This window comes from Phascolarctos cinereus, unplaced genomic scaffold, assembly GCF_003287225.1.
Source record: "Phascolarctos cinereus isolate Bilbo 61053 unplaced genomic scaffold, phaCin_HiC Scaffold_3;HRSCAF=262, whole genome shotgun sequence".
NCBI lineage: Eukaryota > Metazoa > Chordata > Mammalia > Diprotodontia > Phascolarctidae > Phascolarctos > Phascolarctos cinereus.
Window position 1 is genome coordinate 174,668,752 of NW_027555736.1, and position 15,439 is coordinate 174,684,190.

The window sequence follows — 15,439 nt, forward strand, 5'->3', positions numbered from 1 at the left end:
ACCTTATTTTCAAGCACTAAAGTCACTGTCTACAGATCTCCATTTAGTAGAAACATCCTTAGGCTGTGAAGCAATGAAGAAGGAGACCTAGCACTATGTTGGAATCACCATCTTCTCTACTGATTTTTTTTTTTTTGGTGTCATATAACATACAAATAATTGGTTGATTTAGTCAACTTAGTTAATTCTATGAACAAATCATTCCAATGGACTATCTGATTGAATTGATAGATCATTTCAGTTAAAATAATATAGTTAACATGGGGTGAGAGAAGATACACAGATCCCAAGAACCAGATTAATACCCAACTGACTAAATTGGAATACTGAGACAGGGATTAAATGACTCTGCAGAAGCCCTTGTATAGAGACTCTGATTATATAGTTCTTCTCTAGCTGTAGAAATCTTCATTTCCTGTCTTTATTTCCATTATCTGCTTTTCCAGCTGTCTGGTTTGGCAGGCAGCTGTTGTTCAGGGGCTTCTCAGACAGAGGTCTTGAGTTTGCTGTAGCACATGGGAAATTAATAAATAAAAAAAGAAATAAAAAATAGAGAGTAAGAATAACGCAAGTGAGTGTGAATGAATGAGTGGGTCTGCGTGTGTGCCTGTGTATATATGTTAGTGCATGCATATGTATGTGTGTTTGTGTGTGTGTATACCCATGGGTATGTGGATGCAGTCCTAAGTCAAGCCATAGCAGATGCAGTGGCTTCCTGGAAAGATGGAAATATGTCTAAGGTAGTGACAGAGGAATCCAGATAATTCATTTTCCTATTTAACTGGATGGCTGAGAAGTCCTTCTGCAGCTCTGATCTTTCTTTTTCTTTCTTTCTTTCTTTCTTTCTTTCTTTCTTTCTTTCTTTCTTTCTTTCTTTCTTTCTTTCTTTCTTTCTTTCTTTCTTCTTTCTTCTTTCTTCCTTTCCTTCCTTCCTTTCTTCTTTCTTTCTTTCTTTCTTTTTCTTTCTTCTTTCTTTCTTTCTTTCTTTCTTTCTTTCTTTCTTTCTTTCTTTCTTTCTTTCTTTCTTTCTTTCTTTCTTTCTTTCTTTCTTTCTTTCTTTCTTTCTTTCTTCTTTCCTTCCTTCCTGGCAATGGGGTTAAGTGACTTGCCCAGGGTCACACAGCTAGTGAGTGTTATGTGTCTGAGGCCAGATTTGAACTTGGGTCCTCCTGAATCCAGGACCCATGCTCTATCCACTGTGCCACCTCTCTGCCCTCTGCTCTGGTCTTTCTATAAAGCAAAAATAGGTAGATAGAGCTTCTCCTGATGCCTCAATGAAATATTTTAAAATAATGGAGACTTATTAAATTAGTAAAGCAGGAGTATTCTGTAAAAAGAATTTACTGTAGCAAAGTTTTTGCTGTCCTGGTGGTAAATAGATGGACTAGACCATATTACAATTAGATACATTTGGAACTGGTTTACTGCCTAGATTCAAAGAAGAGTCCTTAATGGTTCCATGCCAATTTGTAAGGAGGTCTCCAGTGAGTGCTCCAAGAATCTATGCTTGACTCTATGCTGCGTAACATCTTTATCAATGACTGTGGATGGCAGATGTATCAGATTTGCAGTTTATACAAAGTTGGAAGGGATAGCAAACACTGGATGTTTAAGTCAGAATGCAAAAAGATCTTGACAAACAAGATCATGTGTCTGAATCAAGATGAAATTGAATATGAATAAAGCCAGTTCAGAAAGTCAATTTCACATATATGAAATGGAGAGGGACTTCTCTATTTCAGTACTTCATTGGACCTGTGGTGAGGTGGCCATTCATTTTATCACTATGGATCATATAAAACTGTGTATGAGCAATTTAATTTCTGCTTAATACTTTCAGTTTTCTTTGCTCAAAATTATCTTTTAAACTAAGGCCATATATGCTAAATAATGTTATTCTCTCACTTAACTTTTGATAGTGGAGTATATAAGATTGAAAAGATTCCAAGAACTTAATGACTGAATTTCTAATGGGAGAATTTCAGGCATCATGATAGGTGATTGGGGCACTTTGGGGTTTTGCATGGTTCTCTGCAAGGCTCACTTTCTAAGAAGTGAGCTACTGTGATCAGTTGTGACTCTAGTTATAGATGGCTTAGAAAATTTTGGCATTCTCTTTTGAGAGAATTTTATGCATTCTGAACTTATCATGTCTTTATTTTTCCTGGTATTTTAGGGAAGTTGAAAGGTTGGAGAAATTTGTTCTTTACATACTGATGTGTTTTTATGGGTATGATGCTACACATATTTTTAAGGGGACTTCTCAGTTTACGTCCCATTTTGAATGGTCAAAAAATGATGGAAGAAATATTCAAATATATCTTTATAAACCAGGTTTACTTGGACAAAAGGAAAGAGCATATAGGCACAAATATCTGTGTAATCATGGTAAAACATCATCTGGGACTGAATATGCTGGTTCACTGAGGCTGTGTCAGTCTGTTTTAGTAACTCATTTACTAGTAAAGTTAATTATAATCTCAGTTACACATTCTATATGTTACGCATCTGTAACAGATGTAATAACAGTGTTGAATGAATATTCTATTACACTTTAGAAGCCTTCTTCTGACTATATAATAACAATGAAAACAACAATAACTAACTTTCTTACAACACTTATATAGCATCCCAGACATTGGGCTAAATACTTCGCAAATATCATATCATTTGATCCTCACAATAACCCTGGGATATGGATAGTATTCAAATTTCTATTTCACAGATAAGGAAACTGAGGCAGACAGAGGTGTGACTTGCCCAGGGTCACACAGGTATTAATTTCTGAGTCAGCCTTAGCACTCTGTCCCCTGTGCTACTTAGCTGCCTATAGACAGACATATACACAATATACATATGTATGCACACATATACAGTGCATGTACACCCTACATATACACATATGTACACACATATAGATACGCACACACATACACACATGCATAACAATATGCAGGTATTTAGATACTTATCTTTGAAATACTGTTTTAGGTTGTCAACCTTCCTGGGCTTTGATGAGCCTTTTCATACAACAGAATGGTGGGGGTGACTGTGGATCCTTGTGTTACAAGCAGTTTTCATTTATGAAGTGCTGTATGTAATACTTTCTCCATAATAGCCCAATGAAGTAGGTATGCAAATACTATCGCAGATTAGGAAACTGAGAAAGGTCAAGTGACTTTCCTATGATCACACAGCTAAGAAGTTTTAGAGCTTGAACTTGAGACCAAGTTTCTTTTAGTTTTAAGCCCAATGCCTTTCTAAATTTTTTTAAAAAAAAATATGACTGTAACAAATATCAACAAACAAACGTTTTAATAGAGTAAGATGATTAAGATTGTATTAAAAACACAAACTTCTGTATAATTTTTAGAAAAATGTGTAAAATTTAACAAGATAATTACAAAATTGGTTATCATTTGTGCCTCCATTTCTTTTCATTTTCTTCTGTATTTTCTAATGCTTTACTGATGCTCTTTTCTTTTGAACATTTCTATTGCTACCCATTAATTCTTCTCTCCTATGGTAACAAAAATGCATAGTCTGGCAAACCAGTGCTCTTTCCTGTATCTCTTGTTGCCTTTGGGTAAATGATTGATAGTTCTTTTAGCTCTGATTCTGTGTAGAGGCCTATTCTGTGTCCTTTGAATAGGGGCAAGAGGTGAGTATTGCTACATAAGCCACTTAGATTCTTTAAATCTAGTAAAGACATTCAGCTCCAGATATCATGGAATCTTGCTGCTGTGGATTTTGTGACTGAAACACAAAGTTTCAGAAGTCAAAGCAACTTCATTTCTGGATGATAAAATAATAATAGTAAGTAGCACTTACTATAACTTTAAGGCTTTCCAAACACTTTACATCTAGTTCAAATCCAGCTTCAAACACTTAACTAGCTGTGTGACCCTGGGTAAGTCACCTAACCTCTCCTTCAGCGTCTTCAAGTTAAAAATGAGGATAATAACAATACCTACCTCACAGGGTTCTTGTGAGGATCAAATGAGATAATATTTGTAAAGCACCTAGTGCTGTTCTTGGCACATAATAGACACTGTATAAGTGCTTCTTTCCTCCTCCTTCTTATTCTCATTTGATCCTTACAAAAACTCTGTGGTATTATTTATCCTCATTTTATAGATAAGGAAACCGAGGCAGGGAAAGTTGAAGCCAGTAAACACACATTTATTGAGTGCTTATGTGTCAGGCGTTGTGCTAATTGTAGGACTTGTCCAGGGTCACACAGCTAGTTAGTGTCTGAGGCAGGATTTGAACATAGTTCTTTCTGATTCCAAGTCCAGCACTCTGCTCAATATGCCACCTATTTCCCTAATAAGACTTTTTGCTATAGAATGAGACTCAACTGCTGCCCAGAAAATATGAAAAAGTGGGAGATATGCTTAATAGTTATGGCTCCAAATATCCTTCCTTTGTGCAATGCCATTCAATGAACTCCAAAGCATTTTGGCCCGAGGCAAAAGATTGCTTCTGAGAATGCACTGTTACTCACCTGTACTCATTTTGCTGCTCTTCATCCTGGCTTTGCAGAGAGCTGCTGTCCAACGGGTTTTCTCCAAATGCAACCTGCAGTGACCAGGAAGAGCAGGCAGCTTCCTTTAGTTTTCAGCAGGTGTTGCAGCAGTTTGTGTGATGCAGGTTAAACGATCTTGGAGCTAAGTCTACATAAACAAGCTGCTTTGAAAGAACTTGTTTTACGAAACAAAGGGAAATTGGTTGATTTTGGACCCCTATATTTGTTTATTTGTTTCATAGAACACTTCAAACTTTGACAACTTTGAATTTTAGGTTTGATAGTTTGATATCAGACAAAGTAGTCTGGGTAAGCCAGAGAGCCGTGGCAGGGCAGAGAAGGATTTTGCCTCATGTTTCTTCTTTTTTTAAAATTAGTCCCCAAAACCACAACAAAGTCCATGTTTGGAAACTGGTCATTCAGTTGGAACTGTCTAAGAACTGAGTCCAGAGAACTGAGGCAAGATCTGAATTATCAATTTGTTTGTCTGCTTATTTGTTATCGAAAGAAAGGTTCAGCAAGATGACAATTGCATCATTCACCCGCGTCACATGCTTCGTGTCCAAAGCTCACAAATGTAAGGACAGTATTCCCAGTTTTGACAAATGTCTGTCTATCTATCTGTCTGTCTATCCAGTTACCACATAGAAACAAGCAAGGCTCAGCACAGGCATTTGTTCCTTCATTATGATTTTTGTTGTAAGCATTGTGTCGCCTACTTTCTTGGGACAGGGCAGGGAATCCCAAAGTCATCTTTGTTCATCAGTTTTTCTTCTGCCTCTTTAATTTTTACCAAAGACAAAACCTAGTGTCTTATCTGGTGCCTGAGACAGAGTAGTATCCTATCTGATATCTCTCCTCCTAGAGAAAGGGTGGAGACATGGTTATGGTGTTAATAACTCTCTACAGTTAGAAGAAGGAAGAAGGATTATAATACAACCTGGTAGAGTCCACAAACACAACTCTTTGAGCGATCACATTGTTGTCTATAGATGGAGAACAGTGCCAGGGGAAAATTCAGTGCCAGGTATTTCCCTCCCCTCAAGATCCTGTCTTCTCTGGGGACCTACCCTCTAAATGTTATTTTGGAAAGCTCTACATAGGCTGTCCAATGCTCTATGTTGTGATTTCTCTTCTTTGCCTCTCAGAAGTCCTGAGAGACAGAAGAAAAATTAACCCTATCAGTGTATGGTGCCTCTCTAGGGACTGAGTTTTTTTTTTTCCTGGAGCATAGATTCAAGTGACCTCTAGGGTGACATTAGCTTTGGCAAACATCATGTCCTTATGGATAATGGCATGGACTAGAAATCAAAAGACTTGAGTACTTTATTTCTTCTTTTGTATCTGAGAAAATGTTTCTTTATGCTTTAAACTGGGCGTTAGGAAAAGCTTGCTTTTAAGTCATCTTCCCAATCGGTAAAATAGAGTAAATATTTGCAACCCATTGCCTACCAATCTCTCAGACACCGTATAATGATAAATTAATAGATAACATGCAAATATCTATCTGCATCTATATCTCTAACTCCATCTCTATGGAGAAATATGTGTGTGTGTGTGTGTGTGTGTGTGTGTGTGTGTGTATGTGTATAGAGAAAGAAAGCTATATATATATATATATATTTGATAAATAGTAAATAATGTAGGGAAGGCAATAGAATTAAGTGTACGACTCAGCTAAGAACATCACGGGATTGAAGAGTGGGAGGGGCTGGTACAGGTGGTGGTTAGCTTTGCGGAGGACTCTGCCAACTTAAAAAAAATCAGCACAACTGTTTGATACATTGAAAAATTCCAAAAACACCATGCACAATGTATAACACCTATGGCCCTCTCACCTCAAAGGGGTAGGTTGGGAGTGTTTTCCCGTTTTTGAAGACTAATTCTTAATGGTTCACATTAGTGTTCATGGGATTCCCAGTGCAATATCCCAGGGATCTGTGCTCGATCTCATGCTCTTACTTGGGTAAAGGTATAGATAGTATGTTTGAAACAGTTCCTGACCTCAAGGAGCTTATAAACTTATAATCTACTGGGGAGGAGGCTGCTATTATTCAGTTGTGTCTGACTTTTCATCACCCTATTTGGGGATTTATATTACTGTGCTATAAGAAATAATGAGCTGGTTGATTTAAAAAAAAATGAAGAAACTAACAGGAAATAATGAACAGTGAAATGAGAATAATCAAGAGAATGTTGTATATAATAGTAGCAATATTAATTTAAAAACAACTTTGAATGACTATGTCATTTTGACTATTATATATACCCCAATTAACTACAACAGCCCTATGAAGGAATTTACTATCTGCATCCAAAGAAAGGACTGATAATTAGAAGTATGTATGGAATGATTTTACATACACATCTATCTCTATCTATCTATCTATCTATCTATCTATCTATCTATCTATCTATCTATCTAATGGTAGCCATCACTAGGGCAGGGTAAAGGGAAGAAAAAAAGGAAAAAAGAAACAACTTAAAAAAGGAAGATAACTTTATTATATATTTAAAAGAAATAGAAAGTTATATATAATAGATTTTCAGTTTCATGTGAAATCATTTTTTTTGTATTTTGCTATGATACAAAAATGCTTATTTTATTTCTTAAGTTCAGAATAAAATAATTTAAAAATATTCAAGGCAGTGTGCTAGGAACCAGGGATAGAAAAATGAAAAGAACAGGATCCTATGAACTGAAGGGGCTTATATTCTATTAGGATTGTGCAATACATGTATATGTACCTGATTATTTGAGGAAGAACAGTGTTTTGACTAAGGGCAGGACTTCAGACAAGAGTCAAGACTGGAAGAAAGAGAGACATTCTAAGAGGCAGAGATGAGAAGACAGTCCATTATAAGAACAGAGGTTCTCTGATTCTTCATAACTCCATGGACCATATTGTCCATGGACTTTTCTTGGCAAAGGCACTGGCATGGTCTGCCATTTCCTTCTCCAGTGGATTAGGGCAAACAGAGGTTAAGTGACTTGCCTGGGGTCATACAGCTAAGTGTCTCAGGCTAGATTTGAAATCAAGTCTTCTTGATTCCTTGCCAATACTCTATCCACTAAGCCATCTAGCTACATAGAATGGAAGAGGGAGATGGAATAGTTTATGCTAGAATGGCTGGACTCTGGAGTGTGTGAAGGGAAATAGTGCAAAACTTGTCGAGAAAAGTAGGTTGGAGAAAGGTAGTGAATGATTTTAAAGGCCAAGCTGAAGAAAATATCTTTGATACTAGAAGAATTAGTTACTAGAAGGCTGCTGGTAAGAATCTGATGAGTTAGGTGGCACAGTAGATAGAGTGCTGGGCCTAGGGTAAGGAAGCTTCATCTTCCTGAGTTCAAATCCAGCCTCAGACACTTACTAGCAGCATGACCCTGGGCAAGTCACTCAACCCTGTTTACCTCAGTTTCTTCATCTGTAAAATGAGCTAGAGAAGGAAATGGCAAACTACACAAGTATCTTTGCCAAGAAAATCCCAAATGGCGTCAAGAAGAGTTGGATGCAACTGAACAACAACAAAGAATTCCCATCTTCTACAAGAAACCTTTCAGTTTTAATGGTAGTGTCTTCCCTTTGGGATAGTCTCCAGTTTTCTTGTATATGTCTTGTGTTGTTTAAATGTTGTTTCCTATCTTATGTTATTTAAAAAAAAATTTTATTTCATTTTCAGCTCTAGATTCTCTCTCTCCCCCCACCTGTCCCAACTATTGAGAAGGTAAGAAAAATCAGACATACTACAAATGTATATAGTCATACAAGGCAAATCCCTACATTAGCCAGGTCCAAAAAAAAAAAAGATAAGAAAAAAAGGAAAAGAAAGAAAGAAAAGAAAATGTTCTTCAATTTACACTCTGATTCTGTTACCTTTCTTTCTAGAGGTGGCTAGCAAAGGGCTTTCTTGGCACATGGAAGATGATTAATAAATATTTATTGATTAGACTTGAAAAAGTTAATGAGTCTAGAGACTGTATGAGTGAAGAGGAAGGGATGAATGTGAAAGTTACCAAGGTAAAACAGATGAAACAAACTGTTTAAAAGTGTAACGAAATCTATACAGAAGAGAAATGAACAGGCAAAATTATAAGAAATCATGTAAAGATGATCTGGGTCTTCAATACTTTAAAACATTGCAAGGCGGTTATCATCAAAGCTCTCTGATATAGGGAAAAAATAGAGAAATGGAAAAATAGATTACTATGCCACCAATCATACTCACACACATGTGTCTTTCATGTATCATTTGAAAAAGCATTTATCTATCTGTAATGAGACCTCAAAATAAATTTTAAAAATCAACATTACACAAATATTATTAACATTTTTAGCTCTGACACCAAAGATTGTATAGCTTGCTATGTGACCTCAGTCAAGTCATACAACCTCTCTGAGCTGCTATTATTTAATAAAAAGGATATTTATTCATTACAATTATAATGTTAATTAAATTATTACTTATACAATTAAATTGTTATTCATATAATATCAATTAAATCATTGAAATATTAATGAAATAATCACAATTAATGAAATAATTACAAAATAATGCCAACTCTTTCTTATCAAAGGACAGATAATTCTAGACTAAATTACTTCCCTTTATGAATGAGTTATCAAATTGGTACCTTAGAGGAATGATGATTTTAGGAAAACATTTGATAAACTATCAGGCTATTTTTGACAAGATGGATAAATTTGGTTTGATGATGGCACAATTAGGTCAATTCAGAACTGGTTGAACAGTGAGACCCAAATGAAGTAAATAAGGTGCTGTTTGATTTGGAAGGAGGTCTCTAGTGACACATCCCTGACAAGGGCTTATTTAACTTTTTCTTGAAGACCTCTAGTGAAGTCAAACCCTCTACTTCTTCAGATAGTCTATTCTAATTTGGGAAATTTTAATTGTTAGGAACATTTTTCCTATTGCTAAGTGTAAACTGCCTTTTTGCACTGTTTACTTATTGTTACAAATTCTACCCTCTGTAACCATATAGAACAAGTAGAATCCCTCATTATTACATTATCATACTTCAAGAACTCAAAGACAGTTAGGATTTTCTCCTATGTTTTCCCAGGTATCACTTCTCCCTTCTTACCCCTCACCCACCATATTAATATCTCCAGTCTTTCAATTTATTCTTACAAAGGCCTTTCCCATTCCTACAAAGGCTCTCTAGCATATTAGAATAATTTCTAAAGTGTGGAACCCATACCTGAACTTCATACTCTAGATGAGGTGTGATCAGGGCAGAATTTAGTGGATTATGACCTTCATAGTCCTGGTCACTGCACACCTTTGTAATGTAGATTAAGATTGCAACAGATTATTTTCTTTGAGGCAATTGGGGTTAAGTGACTTGCCCAGGGTCACATACTTAGTAACTAGATGAGGTGTGATCAGGGCAGAATTTAGTGGATTATGACCTTCATAGTCCTGGTCACTGCACACCTTTGTAATGTAGATTAAGATTGCAACAGATTATTTTCTTTGAGGCAATTGGGGTTAAGTGACTTGCCCAGGGTCACATACTTAGTAACTATCTGAAGCTATATTTGTTCTCAGTTCCTCCTGACTCCAGGGCCAGTGCTCTAACCACTGTGTCTGTCACTTAGCTGCCCTAGAGTAGATAAAGTCTTAAGGTCAAAGGATGATCATTTTAGATTTGGAAGATAATTAAGAGGCAGCATGATGTGTGGAATAAACTCTGGTCTTGGAGTCAGATGGCCTCAGTCCAAATCTTGTCTGGGTCATGTACCTTCTACCTGTACCACCCTGGGCAAATCACTTTGTCTCTCTGTGGGTCTCAGTTTCATCACCTATAAAATGAGCTTTTTGGACATGAATTCTGAAGTCTTTTTCACATCTAAATCTCTGACCACATGATTTTTTCCAAGTCCTTCAATTTTGCGGATGAGGAAACTGAGAGACAGAGGTGAATTTCCCAAGGTTGCACAGGAAATGTTAGAGTCAGGATTCAAACCCAGGTGTTTTGTGTTCACATCCAGCATTCCTCCCATTGATATGCCATGGAAAGATCATTAAACTTCTCTTCATCTTGCTTTCTTCATTTCAGGAATGTATGTCAAGTGAAGGGGCCAGCAGTTAGAATACAAGTATGTAAACCTGATTGTGAGCCAAATTCTGGTTTCGTTTTTCTCTGATGAGGCAGAGAATAATTTCAGGGAAAAGATGATGCCCTGGGGGTATGGGTCAGGATGTAGGTTGCACCTAATAAGGGAGTGATTAGGGGCAAGAAAAGAAGGCAGTTTAAGCCTCCAAATATCTCATTTATTTGGAAGAATTTTCATGCTCATCTGTACTTTTCTTAGGGCATTCTTCATCTCTTTGTTCCTAAGGCTGTAGATTATGGGATTCACAAGTGGGGTAAACACTGAATAAAACAAGGTGATAATCTTTTGTGTTGTAGCTGTATGTCCTGATGTTGGGGTGATATACATGACCAAGACACTTCCAAAGAACAGAGAGACCACAGTCAGGTGGGACCCACAAGTGGAGAAAGCCTTCTTCCTGCCAGATGCTGAAGGGACTCTTAATACAGCTCTGAACACCAGGGTATAGGATCCAAGAATGAAAGGGAAAGTGAGGAAGATGGCAAGAGAGGGTATAATAGAAAAAGAAAGCTCAATTCCTGATGCATGGATGCATGTCAAAGCCATGAGGGGTCCTGGATCACAGATAAAGTGATCAATGACATTTGGGCCACAGAAGGGCAATTGAGACATAAAATAGATGGGGATGGTAAAGCAGAGAAAACCTGTCACCCAGCATAAGAGGACTAGCTTGATACAGAAGTGTCCAGTCATGATTGTGGGGTAGTGCAGAGGTTGACAAATGGCCAGGTATCTATCAAAAGCCATGAGAGATAGCAAGAATGATTCAGTGATACCTGTGGAAAAGAAGAAGTAGAATTGGAGAAAGCAGGCAGTGAAGGAGATGGTCTTGGACTCAGAGAGGAAGTTGGCCAACATGTTAGGAACCGTGGTGTTAGTGTAGCAGATTTCCAAGAAGGAGAAGTTGGCCAGCAGGATGTACATGGGGGTGTGGAGCTGCTGATCCAACCTCACTGCCCAGATGATGGACCCATTCCCCATCAGGGTCAGGACATAGGTCAGAGAGAAGACTGCAAAGAGGAGGATCTGCATCTCTCTGGGGCATGGGAAGCTTAGGAGGATGAATTCAGTCACTCTGTTTCCTTCTGATATGTTCAAGACTGCTAGACCTGTGGAGAGGACAGAAGGGACCATGATAGGCTGCTTTATTTCCTATTTCTCATCTTTCTCCAATTTAAGGAATCTCTAAAGATACTCTTTACTCTAAAATTCTCTGATTCCATGGTTTTGTGTATACCAATTCAGAGCTGTTAGCAATAGAACATCTCTTGATTCTACGTTTTTAATTACCTAAAAACAGAAATGCACAGAGTCAAGCATTTATTAGGTGTTTTTTATGTGTCAAGCAGTGTGCTGAACACCTGGCATACCAAGAAATGTAAAAACAGTTTCTGACATCAAGGATCTCACTTTCTATTGGGGAAGATATTCCACTCAAAGTTAAGTCACTCACTATTGTTAGATAAATACTGTATTATCCCTCTTTTGTACCTTTGCTCACATGAATAATAATGATCTCTACTTCCTATTTCAATATCTAGTTCACATTCCAGTCTTTTCATGAAGTCTGTCTTCTGTCACATCATAATTAAGTCATTTAACTTTCCAAACCTTACCTGTAAAAGTGGTAAGATGGCTGTAGTTTCTGATTCACTGTTTAGCTGTGAGGACCAAATTTGATGTATGTATATGTAATATGTATAAACATATATTTATAATTTTGTAAACATTTAAAGTAAACATTTGTAAACATTTTAGTGCTTTAAAAAGTGATTTTATATTTAATCTGGTAGGAAAGAAGAAATCATTTAATCTCTCAGGTTTATTCTCTACTCTGTAAATCAGATAATTCATCCTCTTCTGTATGTATTGGCTTCCCATTAGAATGTGAGCTCTGGAGTGCAAAAACATATGTTCCTATTTGTATCCCCAGCACTTAGCACACTGTTTTGCTTATAGTAATCACTTAATAAATGCTTCGTTCATTTATTCATGTGTTTCATAAGACTCCTGAGTGACTCAAATGAGGAAACATTCATGTCAGTAAATTTTAACATTCTATGTAAATGTTAACTTTATAAATAAATTTATTCTTAAGGATAACATTAAAAAAGTAATTATTGAAGATGTGCTATGTGCAGCATTTGATGCTTTGAGAGGGGGTACAAGATAGTCTAAGGAATAAAACCCACTCACAGCCTTGGATCTCACAATATTATGAGTGATATGACAGAAACACCTGAAAAAACATAAACGACAGTAGCAGTACAAACATTTCTAACTTCTCAGCAATTAATAGGTCACGCTTTTTCTCAGTCATCCAGGTGGCATAGTACATGGAATACTGGATGTAGAATCAGGAAAACCCAAGTTCAAATCTTGACTCAGACACTGAGGAGCTGTCACCATGTCACTAAACCTTTCTCAGCCTCAGTTTCCTCATTTGTAAAATGGAAATAATAATAGTACTTCCTTTACAGAATTGTTATTAGAATTAAATGAGTTGTTGTATAAAGCACTTTGTCAACTTTAATACACTTTCTCAATGAAATGATTATGATGATGGTAATGATTGCTTAGAAATAAACTTGCATTTGCCTATAGACACTTTTGGAGATGTGAACCTGTTCTCATCTCAGCCCATTAAAGCCTATTTTATTCATAATTATTCTTAATATACATAACATGATACTTAGGAAACTACTTTAACTAAACACTGATGACTTTATTAGGAAATGTACTTGGAATTTCAACTAATGATGCTAAGAATCTCTGTTAGAGTGTTGAATGTAAAAATATTTCTTATTTCTATGGGGTCTTAACTTTAATAACATATTTTCCTCAGAATTCCCCTAGAAGGTAGTCAGAGAAACCTATGAGAAACTGAGTCTCAGAGAGGTAAAGTAACTTGGCCACTGTCATATAATTAAGTAAATATCAGATTTGGGATTTCAACTCACATCTTCTGACTCCAAGTCCAGTGTTCTTTTTTTTCTACACCACATGGTAGTGTGATGATTCTCTCAGAGTACATCAAATTATTATTTCTAAGGAGTGCTCCCAGTGCACTCAGTGATCTATAGGAAATTTCAGACCCCAGCATCTGGTTCAGTATAATTTTGGTCAGGAGAGATTTTCAGGGGCTCTTGAATTTTACCACTGACTAGGTTTTCCTTTTACTATCTGGGCAATATTGGCCCAGATAAATAGAACAGGTAGGTTGTAGAAATTTTTCCGCAGAAGGGTGAGTAAATGGGACCCAGAGAGATTAGAACAAACATGAGGTAGAATAACAAAGCAAAGGGAAAGCAAAAAAAAGGTATTGGGAAAAATACCAATGAAGAGTGTTCCTATCAGATACTAATTTACAAAATAGCTTGCAGGGTTACTTACCAAAAGACGGTTTTTGAACATCTGGATTGCCTCCCCTGATGGAGTGGTTTGCCCACTCTTCTGCCATGAAGTTGGTTGATACAAATAAATGATAAGACTTCATCTCTTTAGAACTCCAGATCTAATTATTTTTCTTATAGGTACTTTCTAAGTCTGTATTTTCAAAAAAGAATTGATCAATTATCCTATCTGGGGGAGGCTTTAGGATGTCTAGGTGAAACAAGACCCATTAAATCTAAGCATTCTACATTATCCATTTCTCCCCCTCTAATACCCATGGTCCCTTTTCCTTTCCTTTATAGCATTGATGAGCTTTTTCAAATCTACCAAAGTTTGACTCATTTCTCATTATTGTTATTCACAGCCACACAGTGGAGAGGCAGAGGTAGAGGCAAGAGACAAACCTTATAACCCCACTTAAGGTCTTCTGTGTTTTATGTCCCTCTTTTCTCAGATCCAGGTAGGGAAGGCACCTCTGCAGATGTTCTGGGGTGTGCATTGAGTGGCAGATGGGACTGAGAGCATGTGATGTCCTAGGCAACCAGCAGTTAGGGAGAGGGATGGTAAGAGATTCAGTGATGGTCTCAGAGGTCACTGAATTGAGTGCCATAGGACTGAGACTTATTATGGAAGTCAGGCAAGGGCAGAAAGGTTGAAATTCTCTCATAAAGTTTATAAGCTTGACTGTATTAATTATATTAAACTTTTTCCTTCTCTTGGGAGCTGATCAAATAGCCAAATTCCATAATTTTCTTGCAATTCCCAGAGCAGAATGTGTTTAGACTTAGTTGAAAATGCATCTTACTGCTCTTAGAATTATGTAGGTGGTTTGGCTTGGTCAGCTGAGGAGAAGTCCCAATCTTTTCTTTCCCTTCTTTTCTCTCACTCACATGTCGTCTTTTTGTCTGGACTCCAGGGTTCTAGGTTTGGATCCGTCATTATGGAAAGTGAGAATCATTGTGTCATAGTAGCAATGGAGCAGTTCTTGTAATTAGGAAGAGATAGGTTTTTGACCCTCCCTCGGGGCCTTGTGGGTTGGATGAAACTAGGTAAGCCTCTTTATTGCTCTCTGCCTTGGTTTCCTCATCTCTGAAAATGGAGTGTGAGGTGACTTTACCTTGAAGTGTTATTAAATCTAAGTTAAATAACTTTAATATAGCACTTTGTACACCTAAAATCGTGTAAAAAGGTGTGCTATTTTTTTTCTTTTCTTTGCTATGAGACCAATGCCTTGAATTGAAATCCCACCTCTAGCTCTTATTAGTTAATTTTGTGACTATGAGTGAATCATTCAGGTTCTCCTACCCCGTTTCTTCACCTGTAAAATGGGGATAATAATAGCATTAGTACCTACCTCACAGGATTGTCATGAAGCTTA

The 15,439-nt window shown here is 36.9% G+C and overlaps 1 protein-coding gene across 1 annotated transcript; it reads right to left on the minus strand.

Moving 5' to 3' along the window:
* Positions 1-10,821: 10,821 nt before the first annotated feature.
* LOC110205083 (olfactory receptor 11G2-like) lies at positions 10,822-11,802 on the minus strand. The gene has a single exon (XM_020981406.1). It carries the CDS (start codon positions 11,800-11,802, stop codon positions 10,822-10,824), a length of 981 nt encoding a protein of 326 aa, XP_020837065.1.
* Positions 11,803-15,439: the final 3,637 nt, after the last annotated feature.